Source organism: Octopus bimaculoides, chromosome 23 (assembly GCF_046866305.1).
Source record: "Octopus bimaculoides isolate indiv1 chromosome 23, ASM4686630v1, whole genome shotgun sequence".
Lineage (NCBI taxonomy): Eukaryota > Metazoa > Mollusca > Cephalopoda > Octopoda > Octopodidae > Octopus > Octopus bimaculoides.
In genome coordinates this window covers 13,716,019-13,740,484 of record NC_142950.1, presented here as the reverse complement: position 1 = coordinate 13,740,484, position 24,466 = coordinate 13,716,019, and the positions used below count along the sequence as shown (strand labels likewise).

At 37.0% G+C, this 24,466-nt stretch overlaps 2 protein-coding genes across 2 annotated transcripts in view; one reads left to right on the top strand and one right to left on the bottom strand.

Annotated features, from left to right (window-relative positions):
- The window catches only part of LOC106869526 (mitochondrial substrate carrier family protein S), a 38,624-nt gene extending 38,123 nt beyond the window's left edge, over nt 1-501 (bottom strand). Inside the window, exon 1 of the mRNA XM_014915300.3 lies at nt 97-501. Within this exon, the coding sequence (XP_014770786.1) occupies nt 97-154 (58 nt within the window). The 5' untranslated portion in view covers nt 155-501. The remainder of the gene's footprint in view (nt 1-96) is intronic.
- LOC106869524 (required for excision 1-B domain-containing protein) lies at nt 258-24,022 on the top strand. The gene is made up of 7 exons (XM_089340715.1): nt 258-287; nt 787-844; nt 944-971; nt 13,682-13,762; nt 17,748-17,952; nt 20,020-20,105; nt 22,566-24,022. Exons 1-7 carry the CDS (start codon nt 258-260, stop codon nt 22,639-22,641), a joined length of 564 nt encoding a protein of 187 aa, XP_089196841.1. The 3' UTR covers nt 22,642-24,022.
- Nucleotides 24,023-24,466: the final 444 nt, after the last annotated feature.

The window sequence follows — 24,466 nt, the reverse complement described above, 5'->3', positions numbered from 1 at the left end:
GAAAAACTGGAATATATATATATACATACACACATACATACATAAGCAAAGAAAAAAGGAGAAATTTGGAGGACACGAATGTTCCATAGAACTTACCCCCTAAACCAATAGCTCCTTCTTTGAACCAGTGGCTACGCGCTTCATTGTGGGTCATGGTGATGTGCGTTCGAAGCCGGTTAGCGCGCCGCTGATAGTCAATAATAGAGAAAAACAGGAGACACCCGGATATGTAGAAATCACCTTCCTATTCGGGTATCATGATCTGTGTATTCCGAAGACGTGCGTTGGTTCTTCTATCACACGGCAAGTCTCGTTCATCTCTTCCTTCTCTCTCCTTGCTTATTCCCTCATCACTCACTCATTCCCTCACCCTCTCGTTCGTTCTTTTCTCTTCTGTTCTTTCTTTCCTTTGTACAAGTCTGTTTCTGAAACTGCTGCTTTCGTTTCAAAGACAGTGTAAACGGATAGAGAGATTGAGGTAGAATAGATACATACAGCTCTGTCTATCTATCTACAGAGAGAGAGAGAGAGAGAGAGAGTTAGTAAATGTATATATCTTCTCTGTTAGAACGAAAGTGAACAATATTTTTAATGAAAGAATGTGAAATTTATATTCATAGCATCAAATTTAATTTCAATATTACGACTCGAAAATACAGACAACAATATATATATATATATATATATATATATATATATATATATATATATATATATATATATATATATATGTATGTATGTATGTGTGTGTATATAAAGAATGTTGCGAAACGGTTGCCGGTCTAGCTTAAAGTTGCTAATTTTGTTTATTATATTGACAACAAGAGCAACTTGATCTGTTTCGGTGAGTAAATATATTTAGCTTTAAACAAACCGGCTACTTCAGCCGCAGTTACCAATTTATTTCAACTTCATTTTGTAATATATTTCTTTCTACTTGTAGGTGCAAAGCCTCACATATTGGAAGATGGGTGAGTCGATTACATTGAACCCCAGTGCTTAGCCCCGAAAAGATGAAAGGGAAAGTCGACCTCGGCGGCAGATGAACTCAGGACGTTAAGTCCTCGAAGAAATGCTGTTAAGCATGTTTTATGCGCTAACGATTGCGCCAGCGTATCACCTTACTACTACTAATAATAATGGTTTCAAATTTTGGCACAAGGCCAGCAATGCCGGTGTGGGTGGGGGGGGGGGGGTAGTCGATTACCTCAACCTCAGTACTTGACTGGTACTTGACGCCCTAGTAAGGACGAAAGGGAAAGTCGACCTCGGTGACATCTGGACGAAAAGTCGGAAGAAATGCTGGCACTCAAACGATCCGGTGAGCTCGTTACGTTTCCCTTCGTAATAAGTTACTATTATGATTGCAAATTACGAAAATGCTTGATCTGGTCAATATTCGGTTGGAGCAACCCGTTAACACGCCACTTAACGTTGCTAATGGTTTTGAGAAATGTCATAAACACCACAACTTCCTATATTAAGTTTAGTGTACCTTCACTATTTAACTCACTAATTGGATATTCCATGCGGATAAGCATCATTTAATACACAAAATACTCTAGGAAATGCTTAAACATCACATCTACTTCGCCGCACGTATTTCAAATTTATTCATTATTGTAAGACGGCAAGGTGTTAGAATCGTTAATACGCCAGACAAAAATGCTTCCTATTTCTCCTGGCTTTAAGCTCTCAGTACAAATTCTGCTGAGGTCGACTTTTGCCTGTCATCCTCTCGGGGTCGATAACATAAGTAGTAACTGTGTAGTGGAATCGATGTAATCGATTTCTCCCTTCCTTCTAGCGGCAAGGGTAGTTGTGATCGGAGCTGTGAACCTTGAAGAGGTGTGTGGATATAGAGAGACAAACTACCGATTTCTTATTTAATTAAAATGATTTAAAATTTATCCAAAACCATGGCGAACAGAGAAATACTCCATAGCTGTAAACCGTATTTTGTTTCCATATTAAGAAATGAGAGGATGGCAGAAAATTTAACCAATATTTTCGAGTGTTAAGGCCAGCATATATCAGTTTGCGAACCACTGATTAAACTAGACTGGGTGGATCTAGTCCTGCCCCCGAACTTGAGATGCCTTCTAAGGCAGCAGGGGGCCTTCATATTGCTGGGCCGTGGGTCATTTAGTACTGAGCCGCGAAGAAATATATTTTATGTCTGTTTTATTGGCTATCGCAGTCTGCAGGGTTAGGGTTAGGGTTACATTTCGCATTATAGTATATGGTGCAGGCGTGGCTTTGTGGTAAGAAGTTTGCTTCTCAACTACATGGAAGATGTCCCACTGCATGACATCTTGGGCGAGTGTCTTCTACTGTAGCCCTGGGTCAAGTAAAGCCTTGTGATCGAATTTGGTAGACAGAAACTGAAAGAAGCCCGTCGTGTGTGTGTGCCTTTTTGTACTTCTGTTTGTCTCTACACAGCTTGACAACCGATGTTAGTTTGCTTGTGTCCCCGTAACTTAGCTGGCAAAGTGACCAATAGAATAGGTACCAGATTTAAAGAAAAAGAAAATGGGTTGGATCTGTTCGATTAAACCCTTCAAGGTGGTACTGCAGCATGATTGCTGTCCAATGACTGAAACAGGCAAAAGATAAAAGATATATATATATATATATATATATATATATAGGGACCTCCGAGAATTTCGTGTGTTAGCACTTACACAAAAGTTTTGTATGTATGTATGTATGTATAACACTCTATAGAACTCCTAGTGCAAAACCGATTGCTAAGATCGGCCGTCATGGATATATAATACTGTACACTTCGATTAATATATTCCACTCTATTGACAAATATACAAATGCATACTTTCTCTTAGATGGCTTTATATATATATATATATATATATATATATATATATATATATATATTAGTTTATGTATATATTAATATTATCTCAGTTTTAAAAAACCTTTGACAATGTAAATATGTTAATAGTTACCATGGGTAGCAAACATTACACAAAAAACCAAGATATCACAGCCGTTTTATAGGCAGAGATACCAAGTTGAAGTGATACATTTTGAGAAGATATGAATAACAATAAATGGAGCAAAATGCGTTTTGCTCCATTTATTGTTACTACACAGCCACTCTTGCGCCTATATATATATATATATATATATATATATGTACATATACATATATATATATATATATATATATATATCATCATCATCATCATCATCGTTTAACGTCCGCTTTCCATGCTAGCATGGGTTGGACGATTTGACTGAGGACTGGTGAAACCGGATGGCAACACCAGGCTCCAGTCTGATTTGGCAGAGTTTCTACAGCTGGATGCCCTTCCTAACGCCAACCACTCAGAGAGTGTAGTGGGTGCTTTTACGTGTCACCCGCACGAAAACAGCCACGCTCAAAATGGTGTCTTTTATGTGCCACCCGCACAAGCCAGTCCAGGGGCACTGGCAACGATATATAAAAGAGGCGAGGACTGAAATCCTTCAAAGGAATGTCAAGCATCCAAGTCTGCCGGTAAGAATATATATAAAAAATGTATATTCAGTAATTGCAAAAACAATAAATGAAGTATAAGTAGAGGGAAAATTGTAGGAGTAGACGAACTTTAATTCTTAATGCAGGTTGGTACAGAACCAATATACATTCTGCAAATTTTTTGGGGTCTAATTAATTCCAAAGACAAAAAAGAAAAACTCTTCATGAAATAAAAATTAGATTCTTCTTCAGGAATTACATACTGGTATGAATGATTACGTCCAACGAAAATATACAAAGACCTTTCATAGCCCAGAGTAAGCCACGTGCATGGAATATGAACTTCTTAAACACACAGCCAAAAAATTATAGTTTTCATAATGAGTCCGGAAAGCCAAATCAGTATAGAAATTATTAAAAAAAAAAAAAATTCAACTTTCCCCACCGACTCAAGTGTATGAAACTGACCTAATCCTCATTGGGTTTTCCCGGATTCAGTTCTTAAAGTATAATCTCCCCCTATACTTTTCCAATAAATGAAAGTAAATATATTTGGCACCAGTATAATAACAGTGAGTTGTCATAAGTGTGGATGTGGCTGTGTGGTAAGAAGCTAGCTTCCCAACCATATGGTCTTGGGTTCAGTACCACTGCATGACGCCTTGGGCAAGTGTCTTCTACAATAACCTTGGGCCGACCAAAGCTTTGTGAGTGGGTTTGGTAGACAGAAACTGAAAGAAGCCCATCGTATATATATATATATATATATATATATATATATATGTGCATGCATATATGGGTACAGGATGTCACCAACAGTACAAATAACATGAAATACATAAACAACGAGAAAAAATGGAAAACAGGACAAGTAAACACGGAGAAAGGACCCTTCATCAGTTGTTGGCTGTCTACTCCTCATTTCGGGCATTCAACGACAATATGAGTTTTCGAAGACAGTTGCTCCCATAAATTCTGAAATAAAATTTAGGATTTATTGAGGGTCAAAGTTGAGAACTAAAACATGACAGTGGAGACATACAAGGAAACCGAACGAAACAAACATGGAGGGTGTTTTTTTTCTCTCTCTTCTATCTTTTCTTTTTTAAAAAAAAAAAATTTCTCCCAGTGTTCACCATTTTCCTCTCGTTCTGGATTGAACGTAATGTTTAAAACTAATTTTCTTGAGATTTGTCAAGTTTATTGAGGCAACCTAACTTGCAGAAAATAGCAATTCTATGTTTTATTTGATATTTGATATAGTTATTGAATAACCATGAGATTTAATTTTGCAGTTAGAGTTAATTATCATATTTCCTGGTGATGAGGATGTTGTGACCTTGAAGATATACTACAAGTTTCTCTTGCATTAGCAATTTTACAAGAAGATATTAATATGGAAGGAAGATCTCAGCACTTTTTACATATCTTACCCCCCTCTCCTTGAAATTTAAAAGGTGTGCTTGCTGGGCAAAATGGTTCAGTCCAATGACTGACACAAGTAAAAGATAAAAGATACGTTTTAGGGAAATGGTACTGGGGTGGAATTCTGCTTTAAGCACCCCATATAACTCAATTTTTTTGTCATTTGGAATTTTCAGAAGATTTCTGTGAATTTGTGTTCTACACACAGGAATTCATACGACTATGAAAAAAAAAAATTGTTTTTAATTTTTTGAAATTTAAAAAGTAAATTTTTAATTTCTCAAATTTTCTTTTTAATCGCAGATTAAAATACAGACAGTCCGAATTTGTTGCTTAAATCCCAGCAACAAACCATTATATATATGCATTTATGGGGAGAAAGATGTTGAAAAACATCAATATGTCAGTGACAAACGAACTGGGAGGGTATCAGGTGGTCGTGAGACGTGCTAAAAATAACAGCTAAATAACCTTTAAATCACACAAAATTGTTTTTTTGTTTTTGCATAATCTTATGAATTTTTGCATAATCTTATGAATCCAAATTTGCAAAAATTTCTGAAAATTCCAGAAAAATAGAAAAGTTATGAAGGGTTACATGGGGTGGTTTAAGTAGAATTCTGCTGGCATCAGTTCTAAGAAAGATCTGTCATGGAACAATATTTTTGTGATATGTTTGACGTCTCCAGACAGCTGTCATCCCTGCCTTATATGTTCTTATTGCCAGTCTCTCCCTTTACTTCGCTACCCAAACTCTCTTCAACTCACCCGTCCTATACTTCTCTCTTTCTCTATACATCACCATTTCCACAGCCCGCCCCCCTCTCTCTCTCATTCTTTAAAACTTTCACGCTTTTTTTCTTTCTTTACTATTACTCTCTTTCTGTCTTATCAATGACAATCTACCTCTCTCTCTCTCTCTCTCTCTCTTTCTCTTATACTCTCTGTCATCTTCACCTCTATCACCACTATTTATCATTTCGTTTTCAAAACATCTCGAGGCGGTTGGGCAAAATGCTTCATGACATTTCGTCCAACTTTACGTTCTGAGTTCAAATGTAGTCGGAGTCGACTTTGTCTTTCACACTTTCAGTGTCAATTAAATAAGTACCACTTGAGTATTGGGTCAATGTAATCGATCTACTCTCTCCCCCGAAATTGCTGGCCTTAGGCCAAAATTTGAATCCAATATATATATATATATATATATATATATATATATATATATATATATATATATATATATATATAATTTAGAGATAAACCACTTAAATAAGTCAATACAGAAGAATGTAATTCATACCCTCTAGAAAATAAATATATCATAAAAACTGTATTCAAAAAATCAATAAAATACATAAAAGAATAACTAGTAAATGGTATAAAATGACTATGCACGTTTCATGGCTATATTTTCAAATAGATAACTACTAAAACCAATTCGATTAATAATCAAATCGATCTACAGTTAAATATTATTCCCTAATATTATTAAATATGCGTAGGAGTGGCTGTGTGGTAAGTAGCTTGCTTACCAACCACATGGTCCCGGGTTCAGTCCCACTGCGTGGCATCTTGGGCAAGTGTCTTCTACTATAGCCTCGGGCCGACCAATGCCTTGTGAGTGGATTTGGTAGACGGAAACTGAAAGAAGCCTGTCGTATATATGTATATATATATATGTATGTGTGTATGTGTTTGTATGTCTGTGTTTGTCCCCCCAACATCGCTTGACAACCGATGCTGGTGTGTTTATGTCCCTGTAACTTAGCGGTTCGGCAAAAGAGACCGAAAGAATAAGTACTAGGCTTCCAAAGAATAAGTCCTGGGGTCGATTTGCTCGACTAAAGGCGGTGCTCCAGCATGGCCACAGTCAAAAGACTGAAACAAGTAAAAGAGTATATATATATCAGAGTAAATGCGCTAAGCAGTGTTTACGTATAATCACAATTTAGGTTGGTTGAAATAAGTGCAAATACACTGCAGTTACCATGGAGAAAAATTCTCTCTTAGGGTAAAAAGGTGTCGCCCTCTCTAGGGAATCTGAGACATCGATGTTTCGAGTTTGTTGACTCTTGTCGATCAGGAGGGCGACACTGAACAAACGAGGTGTTTTCACACATTTTTACCATAAGAGAATTTTTCTCCATGGTAACTGCAGTGTCTTTGCCTTTAGCAGTTGAAATATGTGACAAACTTATTTCAGGTAACCTAAATTCTACTCCTATATATATATATATATATATATATATATATATATATATATATATATATATATATATATATATATAAACAATATATGAGTATATGCATATATATGTACATACCTTCATCTACATGTACACATAGATACATAACTGGGTACATGACGTGGCAAAAGAACATGGACAAAATGATAAACAAGGTACAACAAACAAGCAAGCCACATAGAAACATCTTCATCAGCTGCCACCATTAAAACACCGGCGTTTCGAAATATATATATATATATATATATATATATATGTTGTTGTACTTGGGGATGGTCATAGATATACAAAATGGCTGATAGTTAGCAAGGTGGGACACACATAAGAAAGAAGAAAGCAAAGGACCACTGATGAGGTCACAGAAGTGTGACGAAAGAACTCTGGCCGAAATAGGATTAATGTAATATAATGTAATATAAAGCTGAAGCAAATTAACACCAAATATACAGTGTGTGTGTGTTTTTATTGGCTAAACTGGCAATATGACCATCCCCAAGTACAACAACATCTGTTTCAACACACGATTTCACATCAAAAATCTTGCAAAACAAATATATATATATATATATATACATATAGATATATTATCTCATTTTCTCCTCTTTATAATAAATTTTTATCAATTATTGGTCTTCCATACATTCGACTTTATGAAGATGATTTTTTTTGTATGTATATAATGGCGTAGGAGTGGGTGCGTGGTAAGTAGCTTGCTTACCAACCACATGGTTCCGGGTTCAGTCCCACTGCGTGACACCTTGGGCAAGTGTCTCCTACTATAGCCTCGGGCTGACCAAAGCCTTGTGAGTGGATTTGGTAGACGGAAACTGAAAGAAGCCCGTTGTATATATGTGTGTATATATATATATATATATATATATATATATATATATATATATATATATATTTATATATATATGTATGTGTATGTATCTGTTGTTTGTATCTGTGTTTGTCCCCCTAACATTGCTTGACAACCAATGCTGGTGTGTTTACGTCCCCGTAACTTAGCAGTTCGGCAAAAGAGACCGATAGAATAAGTACTAGGCTCACAAAGAATAAGTCCTGGGGTCAATTTGCTCGACTAAAGGCGGTGCTCCAGCATGGCTACAGTCAAATGACTGAAACAAGTAAAAGAGTAAAAGAGTAATGGAGCTGAAAATTTGATGTAATCAAGATGTTCTGTTGACCTGAAGAGCTAACCTGCTAAGTCTATATTGGTTTGAAAATGTACATTAGCACTATGAAATTTTAGCATGCATACTAGTGCAGACATACAAAAAAATAATTTATTATACAGTGAAATAAAAATTATTTTTACATGATGAAGGTTGCGAAACGGCTGTCACCCTATGGACATCAAATGGCGAAATAAATATATTCACCTCTCACACCTCCTGACTTTCTTTATGTTCTATATATATATGTGTGTGTACGGTGAAGGTGCCTGGTGCAGTGGTTAAGGTATTCAGCTCACAATCGTAAGATCCTGAGTTCAATTCTCAGCGATGCGTTGTGTCCTTGAACAAGTCACTTTACTTCACATTGCTCTAATCCACTCAGCTGGCAAAAATGAGTAGTACCTGTATTTCAAAGGGCCAGTTTTGTCACCACGCTGAATCTCTCCGAGAACTCTATTAATTGTACATGTGTCTGTGGAGTGCTTAGCTACTTGCACATTGATTTCACGAGCAAGTTGTTCTGTTGATCGGATCAACTAGAACCCTCGTCGCTGTAACAGACGGAGTGCCAGTTGTAGTATATATACGAAATATTTTCATTATTCAGTTACACATATTGTTTTAGTTGAGAGGTGATCACAGCTAGAATACATTTGCTCATAATCTGCTGACTCAGGACCTTGGTTGAACAACAGGACCACAGAATGTATGTACGATAGGAGAGGTTTAAGTGAGTGAAATCCCCAGGTCAACCCTGATACAGCAGACCTACGATCAAAGATAGTCCAGCTGTGACCATCCTGCTTTTCTTTAGTTGTTCCGTTTCCAGCCAAATTTTCTGGAGGAAACAGCACACTGCTCAAGATGGAAACTTGCGGCAGCCGGTTTCGTGCGCAAGGCCTGATATTTGGTTTTCTTTAGCTGGTGAGAAATGTGGAATTTATTCCTTTCAGAGTATTGTAAATTTAACCACGGTGATAGTATATTTAAATTTGCAATAAAAGTAATAATAATACGAAAATATAAAACAGTAATGCCAACACCTTGGTAATTAACAGGTGAAAATGTTAGAAATACGAACATGCGGCTAAAAATAGTGAATACTATCGTTTCCAACCAATTTCCATCGTCGAAGACTTTTGTCATGGCACCAGAAAGGTTGGGTTTATTTTAAATTATTTATCGTCTTTTTATTGATTTTATTTTTTACAAGTCAACCAGACGATATCTTTACGTAGTTGTCTCATTTGCAAGAAATACCAGCCAGATCTCAAACCATACTTTAATACTAGATATTCTGTATTGCAAAAAAGATAAACAAACAAAAAAATGGTGGGTTTGTCACGGTTGGAATGCCTATGATCATAAGTGTGTTCAATCAGGGTTTAGATGCCACTATATTAGAGTTTAGCCTGTAGGTACATGTAATGACCTATCGAGGGAACAAGGAAATCTCGACGCTAGAAATACCAGTCCATATCTCCTTTTAAGCCCTCTATCATACAATAATTTAGGACTGTATTATCCAAAATTTTCTCTCAGCTCTTAGATAAGATTTTACAAATACATACGTAAACAAGATCTCTGGAAAGAATCTCATAGAACCTGTATGTTAGACTGTCAGAATGTTTATAAAAATTCTAAAGTATAGTGTTTTAATGTTTATAAAATATATTATAAAACTGCAATTAAGTCAGTTTAATTAGTCTTTATAATTAACCATGATCTCTTTTGTGGGTTCATAAAAGTATTATTTACACATATGTGGAATCCTGCAATATCTAAAAAATTCTGTTTGCTCTGTTGAATGTGTACGATGGTGTGTTCAAGAGTTCCTGATTTTGGGTAAAAGAAAATACAGAAGGATCAGTTAATTACGATTTTATTCAACATATTCCCTCTTCTCAGATTCACATATTTATTGAAGCAAGTTGGGCCCCGGCCTTTCGCGACACCTTTAAAGCCAGGAACTTTTCAGCTCCCACCTCATAAAATTTAGCTTGAAAGGGTAATTCAAATGGTTCGTTTATGTAAAAGTGATGATTTGTTTGTAAGTTGGAGGAAAAATGCAGCATGTTTGTTTGTGGTTCCTTTTGTTTTTGTCCCGGAGTTCCTTTACGCACAGATACAACTTCATCACACACACATACACACACATTCGATTTCTTATATATACACACACACACACACAGACACACACATGGTGTTTACGTACATATTCGACAACTTTCCCTATATACTCACACAGGCACATATATGTATATACGTGTATATATGCACAACTGTTTACTTGCAGATTCGACAATTTTACCCAGAACATATTGGATAATATTGTCGTGGATTAACTCGGGTCAGAAGAAAGAGAAGGGATCGTTTGAACTAGGTTGGGAGACCTATCTATTTCAAAGATGACTTGTAGCTAAGCAACAACGACAATGGTCAGCGTCCTAACACAGTCATTTGATTTTTGGGAAATATCAGTGGAATCTTTCCCTTGACTGTCTTAAGATACACACAGCACAGGATAATGTGGTCATAGACATTGTCAATCAGGGCTAACCAAAATAAAATAAATTTAGAGCTGTGTCCATCTAAAGACGTTCCTACTTAGACAGTGTTGACTCAATGCATAGGCTCACTGGGCAGTTACCTGGGATCCTAAGGGGTTTAGGGGACCAATCCTATACCTATGTTGTGACTTGCTGTCAATAAATAAATATTATAGAGCCTAGTGTATTGATCTGCCTGGGAGCTTCATGGGTCTAGGGTCCAGTTTTGATCTATGTATGTTATGGTTTACCATGAATAAATAAATACTATAGGGTCCAGTGCATTGATTTACTTAGGGGCCTTTAATGTTGCTGACTCGGCCCTGTACTTTAGACATAGACCATACACTCTAATTTACGTTCCCAGAACTCTCCACTCGCGTTTAATCAAGACTAATAAATTATACAATCAGCCATCTTCTTTTTCTTTCATCTTTTACTTGTTTTAGTCATTAGACTGCGGCCATGCTGGGGCATCACTTTGGAGAATTTTTTGTTGAATGAATCGACCACATTACTTATTTTTTAAGCCTGGTACTTATTCTATTGGTCTCTGTGAAGTTACAGGGAAGGTAAACACACCGGTTGTCAAGAGGGTGGTGGGAGGACAGACAGACATACATATACGACAGGCTTCTTTCAGTTTCCATCTACCAAATTCACTCACAAGGTTTTGGATGACCCGAGGCTATAGTAGAAGACACTTGCCCAAGGTACCACACAGTGGAACTGAACCCAGAACCATGTGGTTGGGAAGCAAACTTCTTACCACACAGCCACACCTGCACCTCATTGAGAATTTTTTTTATTTTTGTCTTCTTATTTTTACTATTATTTATTAGATGGTGGATTGGACAGGATTGTTACAGCATCGGATAAAATATCAATCAGTTGTTCTGGCTCTTTACATTCTGAGTTCAAGTTCCTTTGGTCAACTTTGCTTTTCATCCCTTTAGAGTGGATAAAATAAAGTACCAGTCAAATGCTGGGGTTGATGAAATCAACTTCCTCCTCCCACACCCGTCAAAATTTCTGGTCTTTTACCTAAAATAGAAACAAATTATTATTAAGGCAATGAGCTGGCAGAATTGTTAATGCATCAGAGAAAATGCTTAACAGCATTGCATCTAAGTTTTCACATTCTGAGTTTAAATTCTGCTGAGTCGATAAAATAAGCATCATTTGGACACTGGGGTTAATTTAATCAACATACCTCCTCCTCTTCTAAAAAACTACGGGCCTTCACTCAAAATTTAAAACCATTATTATTATTTTAGGGTAAAATGCTTAGCAGCATTTCATCCATCCTTATGTTCTGAGTTCAACTTTGCTTTTCATCCTTTCAGGGTTGATGAGGTAAGTACCAGTTACACACTGGGGTCGATATAATTGACTAGTCCCCTCCTTCGAAATTTCTGGCCTTGTGCCTATAGTAGAATGGACTATTTTAGGGCAGTGTATTTGCAGAAACTCTAGAGATTTGGACATAGAATGATGATGCTGGTGATAGTCATATCCTTGTGGATGTGAGTTTAAGCCATTTGCTTTTAAACTGGCCACATCTGTCCAAATATAGTTTACCTGTTTTATGTTCATACCAGCCAGGTCCAGTGTCTTACATCTATCCTATAAAGTCTTTCTGAAAATAAAAATATCATTGAAATCTCAAAGCCAATAGTCAACACCTGACTAATTCAAAACAATGTGGTTAACCTTTTCACTGAGAAGTTAAGTTTCTGAAGGATGACCTCAGAATGCTGAACCTTTCAGATGAGATGACAAAGGACCGAGTTATCTGGCACCTTGCTGTACTCAGGAAGACCCATCCTCCACAGCAGAAGTGTTAAGGCTGCTCCCACTGAAGAAGAGGACTGGCCTGCAAGAGTCCTGTACCAGTGCCATGTGAAAAGTGTTGATGCCAGTGCCACATAAGAAGCATATGTGCCAGTGGCATGTTAAAAACGCCCCGCACAGACACTATAAAGTGGAGGAAGTGCATCCAGCCATAGTAGACAGGCCAAATCAGACTGGAACCTGGTGCAGCTTACCAGCTCCAGTCAAACCAGCCAACCCATGTCAGCATGGAATAAATATCTATCAAAAAATAGAATTGGTATTTTCTGCAATTCATGTTGCCTCAGTAAACTTGACAAATCTCAAAAAAAAAAAAAAAAATTTTTCAAGCATGACATTTCTCAACAAAAGATAGATTGGCATGTAAAACTACTTTCTGCAGTTAAGGGTAAGGAAATTTTGAGAGGATGTATCAGATTTCTACAGTAAAAGGATTAAGTAAAGGACTACATTTAACAGAATAATCTGAATGCCTCAGGGTTAAACTTCGTTATAGACACTGTATTGTTGTGTGTGTCTCCAAGTAATGAAATACTTGCCTCAGTTTATCTGGCTGATAAAACAGGCTCCACTCTTCATGGTTGTCATCAGTTATTGGATGAATAATTCCATATTTAAAAAGCAACTGTTGTAGGAACCATTCCTGTTTTTGATGATAGGTAGGGTTACTCCATTGCTTGACGTAACAACCACCACCACCACTGCCATGCCATTGTGCTTGTTTAGAGGAGTTCACGTGGTTGCAAGCTGAGGTAATTTCTGTTCTTCCTCTCAATGTCCTTTGGGATCCTAAAAGAGGACATAAGTACTATATCTAACTGAACTATTAAAAAGAAGAAAGAAAAAAAAGAACAAAGAGCCAGCCTCCTCCTCCCTACCTCCTGATTTAGAAAGTTACTTTGAATTTAATCCAACAAATTCCTTTCCATTGCTTCTTTCTAGATGTGCCTCTGCAAAAGACTTGTTGAAGAAATTCTACCATCTTCAGGAGGAACGAGTACAGTCCTATGCATTATTTGAGGAGTGAGTATTTTCTATTTATCAGTTAATATTAATCTTATTTTTATTCCTACCCATCCTCATATAATGTTGTGTAACTATAACCATGTGTCATCTTTACAACAGCAAACTTGTCCCTGTCTCTCTCTGAATACTTGTCTAGTATACAAATCAATGTTGCATATCGTGTATAAACTTGTTACTATGTTTCCAAATCCTGCTGCATTTCACATGAAATTTTTTGGTCCTCCGAAGTTGACTTGGTGTATAATTCAACTTACTATTTTTGGCTGTAAATTTTGGTCTCATATAGCTATTCTTTGCATGCACTGGTACGAACATGTCCCCTGTCTCCTGCTAGATCATCCTAGAATCTCACATAAAGCCACTCTCATCCTCTTTACTCCCTCTTAGTTGAGAAGTCTCTTAGTCTTGTGAGCTACATGGTGATCTCACTAGTACTGGTTCCATGACAAAAAGCACCCAGTATTTACTGGTTAAAGTGGTTGAAACCATGCCAAAATTGAAATATTGGAGCAGGATCCTCTGACCTACTAGATCCTGTCAAACCATCCAACCCATACCAGCATCAAACGCAGATGTAAAATGATGATAATGATGTAGGTCTGTAACAGTCTCTGTTGTATGAAGGAAGCTATTAACTATGTCCAAAGACCTGTACTCAGGAAGACTTGTCCTCCACAGCTGAAGTGTTAAGGCTGCATCCCCTAGTGAAGAGGATCGGTCTTCAAGAGTCCTGTGCTGGTGCTTTGTAAAAAGCACTCATATTGGTGCCACATGACAGGCACTTGTGCCAGTTACATGTAAAAGGCACTTGTGCCAGTGTCATGTAAAAACACTCATGCCAGTGGCATGTTAAAAGCATCCAGTACACACTATGAAGTGGTTGGTGTTAAGATGGACATCCATCTGGAGAAACCAAGCTAAATTAGGCTGGAACCTGGTGCAACTTGCCAGCTCTGGTCAAACCTTCCAACCCATGCCATTATGGAAAACAGACACTAAAGGATGATGATGGTGATGACAATGATAACGACCTTCCATATTATTATGAAGGAAGTTATCAGCCAGGTCCATAATGATGTTCTGCCTATTAAGTTTAGTTTTTTCATTTTATCTAGTTTCAGCTCATGAGCTGTGGCCATGCTGTTATTTATTTTCTTCTAATGTAGCCTCTCATAAATCAGTCGTAGTCACTGTTCTTCCTGCTAATAACTCTGTTGCCAATGTACAATCATGGCACTGGATAGATAGAAACTGTGTAGAAGCCCATTAGATGGTTTGTACCTGGCGTTGAGTGTTGACAGTCCTAAACTGTTACCCACTTAATCACCATTGGTTTTAGATTTCAAATTTTGGCACAGGGCCAGCAATTTTAGGGGAGGGGTAAGTTGGTTACATTGACCCAGTATTTGACTGGTACTTATTTTATCGACCCTGAAAGGCAAAGTCAGCCTCAACAGAATTTGAACTCAGTACGTAAAGACATGAAATGCTGCAAAGCATTTTGCCTGGCATGTTAACGATTCTGCCAACTTGCTGCCTTGACCCAATTAAAATGTCAGTAAAAGCCTAGCTGTGGTGCACCACCCTGATGCAGTTACATAAAATAACACAGCCAGAAATACAAGTTCCACATCCTGTATGGCAATTCTCTTAATCAAAATGTAAAAAACTACATAATTGACATGAAAGAAAATGAAGTTGGAATATGGTATTCCCATAATGTCGTTTGTTTATGATAACCGTATAGTTTCATACTTTATTCCAGTATACTGTTACAATATTCTATTCACTTGCACAGAATTACACGTTTTCCCCTACAAAACCACTTAAGTCCTTCACTATGTAAACTGGCCATATTCAGCTGAAATATTCTACTTGTTTTATGTTCAAACTGGTCAGATCTGGCCTCCTTACAATGACATTCTAAAAATAATTAGTCATTATCATCAAAATCTCAAAGTTACAAGATTATGCATGATTAATTCCAAACACTGTGAATAAATAAGCATTACATTTGACCGAGTAATCTGAGTGCTAAAGGGTTAAGGAAGTTTTCTTGATGACTCTGGATGGATCTTCTTATTTCTACAAGTTTTTTGGTCTCCTTGTTATAGGGAAAAAATTCTTTATGACTAATATATTGTAATGTCTCTACAAGCCTTTAGCAATTTAAACTCGTCATATCCAACCCAAATATTCTACCTGTTTTATGTTCCAGCTTCTCACACCTACCCAATTATGTCATTCTAGAAATAAACAATCACATCATCTAAATCTCAAAGATATGAGATAATGCATGATTAATTGAAAACATTGTGAATAAATAAGCATTACATTTGACTGAGTAATCTGAGTGCCAAAAGGGAAGTTTATGATGAAACATGGTAAATTTGTTCTTTTTTTCCCCATGAAATTTCCTTGTGAAATAGGAGTGTGTCTTATGCAAAGGTGTGTCTTATACACTGGTGAATACAACAAATGGAGGAATGCGAGGTGCTGGTACACTTTCACACCACAACGGAAGTTACTGTGTTGTGTCTAAAAACTATGACTATGTGTGTAAATCATACATATATATTTCTGAATAATCCTTTCAACTAAAAGAACGAAGCCAGGAATTTGGAGGAGGGGACTAGTCAATTACATTGACCCTGAAAAGATGAAAGGCAAAGTAGACCTCAGCGGAATTTGAACTCAGAACATAATGACATGAAATGCCGTTAAGCATATAGTTTGGTGTGCTAATGACTCTGCCAGCTTGTCGTTTATACTTTTAAGTAATAATTAGGAAACGAGGGCTACAATTACAGTATGTATTGATTTCAACTTTTGACACAGGGCAAGCAAGTTTGGGGGTGGGGGTAAGTCAATTACATTGACCCCAGCACTCATCTGGTACTTACTTCATTGGCCCTGGAAGGATGAAAGCCAAAGTCAACCCTGGCAGCATTTGAACCGAGAATGTAAGGACGGATGGTTGAAATGCCGCTAAGCATTTTGCCTGGTGTGATAATGTTTCTGCTGGCTTGCCACCTTAATAATGATAATAATAATAATAATAATAATGGTTTCAAATTTTGGCACAAGGCCAGGAATGAGGTATGTCGATTACATCGACCCCAGTGATCAACTGGTACTTATTTTATCAACCCTGAAAGGATGAAACGCAAGGTGGACCTCGTTGGGATTTGGATGGATGAAATGCTGCTAAGAATTTCACCTGGTGTGCTAATGATTCTGCTGGCTTGCTACCTTAATAATAATAATAATAATAATAATAATGGTTTCAAATTTTGCCACAAGGGCAGCCATTTTGGGAGTGGGGATGAGTCAATTACATCAACCCCAGTGATCAACTGGTACTCAATTTATCAACCCTGAAAGGATGAAAGGCAAAGCCGACCTCAGCGGAGTTTGAACTCAGAACATAGCAGCAAAACAAAATGCTGCTAAGCATTTTGCCCAACATGCTAATGATCCTGCCAGCTCGCCGCCTTAATAATAATAATAATAATAATAATAATAATAATAATAATAATAATAATAATAATGATAATCCTTTCTACTGTAGGTACAAGGTTTAAAATGTTGGGGAAGGGGTTAAGTCAATTACATCGACCCCAGTGTTCAACTGGTATTTATTTTACCAACTCCAGAAGGATGAAAGGTAAAGTTGACCTCAGTTGAATTTGAATTCAGAACATCCAGACGGACGAAATGCCACTAAGCTTTATGTCCTACATTCTAACAATTTTGCCTGCTCACTGCCCTAATTATAATATATATTAATTATTAGTTGTTATTATTGGTACCATAAATTTGTGATTTGGAATATTTTTTAGTACAGAGATGTTAATTTTTTTCTCCATTTTCATATAATTTACATTCTGTTATGGAAGGACCTCTGTTGTAAAGAATTTACATTATGCACTTTCTTGTGACCTTGACCTTGTACTCTCTCTCTCGACCAATGTCACACCAGAGGTTTTCAAGGCTACTTGAAAGGCAAGCCCAACTACAACTTTCCCCTGTTCAGGCAACTGGTGCATGAGATCACCGAGACATTCCAGAACATTTCACAGGACATTATAGTATTGAAGAAGGAAATGGCAGAAATCCATCAACAGAATCTTCTAGCAGACTGCATTGATAACATCCAACAACAGGAAAAGGATAAACTAGAAGTTGTAAGTAAACAATCTTTTTGTTGACAAAAAAAAAAAAAAGAAAGAAAGAAAGAAAAGAAATTCACACACATGTTATTTGAATCAAAAGGAAAAATGTTTCTAGTGTAGTGTTTTTTGTTTTTTTTGTAGCTCTATCCTTCCTTTATACAAGTTTTGTTTATCGTTTTTGAAATTTGAATAAATTTTGTCTCTTTTCAAACATATGACATTGGAGTGCCAAATAGAAAAAGAAAATGAACCAATTTATCTGAAAAACCTCTCTCTGTCTTTCCATATATGTATATATAATATATATATATACATCTCTTTTACTCTTTTACTCTTTTACTTGTTTCAGTCATTTGACTGCGGCCATGCTGGAGCACCGCCTTTAGTCGAGCAAATCGACCCCAGGACTTATTCTTTGGATGCCTAGTACTTATTCTATCAGTCTCTTTTGCCGAACCGCTAAGTTACGGGGACGTAAACACACCAGCATCGGTTGTCAAGCGATGGTGGGGGGACAAACACACATACATATATATATGCATATATACGACTGGCTTCTTTCAGTTTCCGTCTACCAAATCCACTCACAAGCTTTGGTCGGCCCGAGGCTATAGTAGAAGACACTTGGCAGCGGTGGGATACGAACCCACGCCTCCGAAGAGACTGGTGCATATATATATATATATGAAGAGAAGAAGTGTTCCATGCAGGAATATAGGAGAATTTGTTTTGGGGTTTGAAAATGTACTTGAATCTCAAAACCTGTAATCATCATCATCATCATCATCATCATTTAACATCCGCTTTCCATGCTAGCATGGGTTGGACGATTTCACTGAGGACTGGCGAACCAGAAGGCTGCACCAAGCTCCAATCTGATCTGGCAGAGTTTCTACAGCTGGATGCCCTTCCTAATGCCAACCACTCCGAGAGTGTAGTGGGTGCTTTTACGTGCCACTGGCACGAGGGCCAGTCAGGTGGTACTGGCAATGACCATGCTCAAAATGGTGTTTTTTTACATGCCACCTGCACAGGAACCAGTCCAGCGGCGCTGGCAACGACCTTGCTCGAATGTTTTTTCACGTGCCAGTAAGGCGACACTGGTAATGATCACTGGGAGTGTTCTACGAATCCCGAATGAAATTTCTTAAACCTTTAACATCATCATCATCATTTAGTGTCTGCTTTCCATGCTGGCATGGGTTAGATGATTTGACTGAAACTGGAAAGCTTTAGGGCTATGTTAGGTTCCAATCTGATTTGGCCTGGTTTCTATGGCTGGATACCCTTCCTAACACCAACCACTTCAAGAGTGTAATGAATGCTTTTTATGTGCCACTGTCATGGTTGCCAGTTCTGTGACACCAGCATTAGCTGCAACTACAATTTCACTTGGTTTCATGGGTCTTCTTAAGTATGGCATGTTGCCAAACATTCAGATTAATTTGTCAAATATATTGCTTGTTTATTTAGATAGTTTTGAATTAATCATTCATTATCTCATAGCTTCAAAATTTTAATGATGTTATTGAATAAGTTTTTAGAATGATAGTGTAAGGTAGATATGAGAGACCAGATCTGGCTGGTTTAAACATTAAACAGGTGGAATATTTGGGATGGATCTGACCGGCTTAAACATAAGACAAGTAGAATGCTTAAACCAGATATGGCCAGTTTAAATGCCAAATGATTAATTCAATAAACTTCACGAAAAAATTGTAATAAGACTGAACTGGTGAAGTCATTTCTAGAACAGAGGAAGATGGTAGGAAAAGTTCGTTGTGACCTGGAGGACGGACAGAGAGATGGAGGCACACTGTCAGTTTATATAAAGAGTTATTTTGTTATATTCCAAACACTGACTCAATAATGACATTATTTAACTAAATACCTCTTCATAAGTTTCAAATTTGATTAAAGCATATTCATTTTATTAGCAGTATGGTCTTGAAAGGATGAAATATCATTTATTTTTACTTTTCTTTATGTTTCAACCCTAAAGCTGTGGCCATGCTGGAGCACTGCCAGTGTATTTATTTGTGTATTTATATATTTTTTTTGTTTGTAATTGTTGCACAGGTTGCCCAGTTGCAGTTATTGCGTCAAAAAGTGCAGGACTTTCCCAATGACGAAAACCATGAAGAGGTTAAAGAGAAAAAAGTGAGGTGAGTGAACAGAAACAGGTGCCAGAAATTTAAAAGGGAAGGTGATAGTTGATTACATCAAAGCTTGTAATTGAATGGTGCTTTGTTTTATGAACCCCAGGGGATGAAAGGCAATGTTGATCTACTGGGATTTGAACTCATAGTGCAAAGAGTTGGAAAACATACTGCTAAGCAGTTTGTCTGACATGCTAACAATTCTGCCAGCTTGACACCTTAATAATAATAAAAGTAATTATTTCTAATTTCGGCACAAGGCCAGCAATTTAAGAGGGAAGTAGATAATTGATTACATTGAACCCAGTACTTCACTGGTACTTTATTTTATCCCCCCTCCTCCCGGAGGCATGAAAGGTAAAGTCACTTTCAGCAATATTTGAACTTGGAATGTAAAGCACTGGAAGAAAAGCAGCTGAACATTTTAGCCTGACATGCTAACAATTTTTCTTTTTAGTGCATAGTCAGGAGGGATAGCAGTGTTTGTGGCCCTTTATAAGGGTCTCTTGAGGAGGGAAGGGGGTGGAACAAAGGAAGGGGTAGAGGATACCCTCAAACCAGTGACCTGGCTTGAATGCTTAGAGCAGAGTGGACTTTCCCCAAAGGTGTCCAAGGTAAGTAGTGGTGATGGTGTCAAACTGGAAAATGGATTAAATCTACTGCAGGTAGGTGCAGGTGTAGCTGTATGGGTGGAAGCTTGCTTCCCAACCACATGGTTCTGAGTTCAATCCCAGTGTGTGGCACCTTGGGTAAGTTCTCTTCTGCTATAACCTTGAACCAACCAAAGCCTTGTGAGTAGATTTGGTAGACAGAAACTGAAAGAAGCCCATTGTGTGTGTGTGTGTGTGTATGTATATATGTATATATATTTATATATATATAGCAAACTAGTTTGTTAATAAAATCCCTATTAAAGACAAAGGCAGTATTTATACTGAGAAATAATGTTTATCACCACCTATAAAAATTACTAGCTCTGAGACTGCCAGATCACATGATTTTGACCTTATTTTGGTCATCCCCAGTGAGGGATACTTGTCTGGTAGACATAGCCATAGTCTACCCCCAGCTCATAATATAAAGAAAGACAGTGTCATGCAGCCACTGGTTTTGTGACTAGCTTATTAAGAAAATCTCTATAAGAGACAAAAGCAGTATTTGCACTGAGAAGTAATGTTTATTGTTACCCTAAACATGGGTGTTCTATAAGAAGAGACGATACTGTGTGATATTGTTTTTCTAATACTATTAATAATGATGGTTTCAAATTTTGGCACAAGGATTTTTAGGGCAGGGGGGCAAGTTGATTACAGCTTGACTGATATTTTATTTTATCAACTTCAAAATGATGAAAGACAAACTCCATCTCTATGGGATTTGAACTTTGAATGCAAAGAGCTGGAAGAAATACTGCTAAGCATTTTTGTCTGACATGATAACAATTTCGCCAGTTTGCATATTATAAGGATAAAGCATCCTTTTTGATCCCCATGGACTCATAAGGACTGGTTTCCCACTGGCTTCCATGTATTTATATTTCTCCGCTGGATGAGTCACTGGCCTGTCACAGGAATACTCATTTTTGCCAGATGAGTGGACAGGAGCAACATGAAATGGAGTGTTTTGCTCAAAACACAACACATCACCCGGTCCAGGAATTGAAACCATAATTTTAAGATCATGAGTCCAACACCCTAACCACTAAGCCACACACCTCCTCAGCCAGCTTGCATTGTAATAATTATTGTTTCAAATTTAGCACAAGGCCAACAATTTAAGAGAGATGGTGATAGTCAATTACATCAAGCTCAGGACATAACTGTACTTTATTTTATCAACTTCAGAAGAATGAAGGGCAAAATTGTTCTCTCTGTATTTGAACTCATTCTGTTAAGTGCTACAAAAAATGTCACCACCTTATTAATATTAATAATAAATTCCTTTGTACTATAGCCACATAGCTCAACATTCTGTGGGGAGGGGTTGGATGATTACATCAATGCCAGTGTTCAATTGGTACTTATTTTATCAACTCCAAAAGGATGAAAGGTAAAGTTGAACTTAGAATGTAAAAAGGCAGAAGAAAAGCTGCAAAGCCATTTTGTCTAGCATGCTAATGATTTTGCCTTCTGCTACCTTGATAGTGTTTTCAAATTTTGGCACAAGGCCAGCAATTTCAGGAAAGTGTATAACTCAATTAACCCCAGTATTCAACTGGTACTTATTTCATCAACTCTGAAAGGATGAAATGCAAAGCAAGCCATGATGGAATTTGAACCCAGAACGTAAAGATGAACGAACTGTTGCTAAGCATTTTTCCCAGTGATAACAATTCTACTCACTTCTACCAGCTTGCTGCCTTAATAATAATAATAATAATAATAATAATAATAATAATAATAATAATAATAACAATAGCAACAAAAAATAGTCCATCTATGACCATTGCTATTATTTTCTTTTCAGGTTGCAGCAGATCAATAACAATATATGTTCACATATGGAGGACCTCAAGTATGAAGCTGAAGATCTCTACCATTGAATCCATTACGAGCTACCACAGCTTGTATCACTGCCAACCGACACCTTGTCTATACACTAGCCACATCACTGACTGAAGCTGGCATGGTTATATATCTCTGACTGTCAACACCATGTCATGCTATTCTGGTCAAGCCTACCACTGAGAGCTAAGGCTATACCATTGCACAAGCTAATACCACTTACAATTGCAAATACTGTATCATCTCATTGTTTTGTATCGCTGATGTTATACCCTACTATCAGGCTTATATATATATATATATGTATATATATATGTATATGGGAGGGTAATTTATTATTAATAAACACATGCACTGATTTATTTTCACTTCCTTAATAGTTGTCAATTGGTTAACCAAGTAACCAGTTGATTAATTAATTATTTGCTTACTTATTCTGTCAGTTAGTTGTGTTTGACAGAGGCCCGAAGGTGACCTGGAGTAGAAAGGGCATGTCATGCAAGACGTCACAAACGGTGGCAAAAGGATTTTTACCAAGCACAACTGACTGATCAACCGAATGATCAGTCAAACAATTGATTAGATAATTGGTTAGATAGTTAACAAGTTGACAAATAACAAAGAAGTGAAATAAAACCAGTGTGCGTGTTTTTTGTTAGCGTAAAGACTCTCCCGATCAAGATACAACAAAATTTATTTCAACACACAAGTTCACATCAAGAATACAAACCAAATACAAAAACGAAATGTATATATATATATATATATATAATACAAAAAATATATATGCATGTATACACACATATATGTATATACTTTCATCTACATGTGTATATAGATGCATATCAGGGTACAGGAAGTTAGAACAATGAACTACAGACAACGGAAAGAACACATAGGAAAACAGAAAGCCACTTGGAATTATTCATCAGCTGCCTCTATTCTAACTCGACGTTTCGAAGATATATATATATATATATATATATATATATATATATATATATATGTGTACATATATATATATATATATATATATATATATATATATATATATCTCCTTGGAGTTTGCAGAGGGCTTGGCATAAGATTAACAGTGATGGAGAGTACTGGTGGACATGGTCGGTTCTATGCATGATAACACCTCTGGGACGACTAACCTGAGATGAACCCAGTCCCATTAAGCAAGAGTATGAAGCCAAGTCAAGCAATATATATATATATATATATATATATACACACACACACACACACACACACACACATATACACTGGTTTAGGAGAACAAGAGAAACAAAACTCAATATACATCATTTTTAGTATTTCTTGTATCGACACCAATACCTTCTCAGTGGTAAGCAATCATTGATTTCTCTTCAGTGGTTGTCAATAAATGTCTGTATCAGACTTAATATCATTCAATGGGCTTCTTTGTTAATTTTAGAACATTCCAGAAGCAAATTTCTGAAATGCATTGTTTGTTTGTTTTTTTTAGTAAAATTCAGAGTGATCTCCCTTTAAAAAAGTGACCTCCCTTGACAGAGTTCTTCAACTATTCTATTTATACCGAGTTGAGAGAATCTTTCCCGATCCTATAGTTTTTGACATTTCTTCTAAGGATAAATTTGTTTATTCGAAGTAAAAATTCACAGATACAAAGAAACAGGAAACAAGTGGTGGTGGTGGGGTGTTAAAGCAGCGTAAGATGGAAGGTAGTGGGCTACATATCCCAGAACCAGTAAGGCGCTCAGCTGCGACCTGTGGTAATGGCTGCGATGGCGTTGCCGCAGAGAATGGCCGGCAACACTCGCTTCAGTAGCCTCACCACCTTGCGGGGCTCATTTCTCCGACAAGTTGCCGTTATCC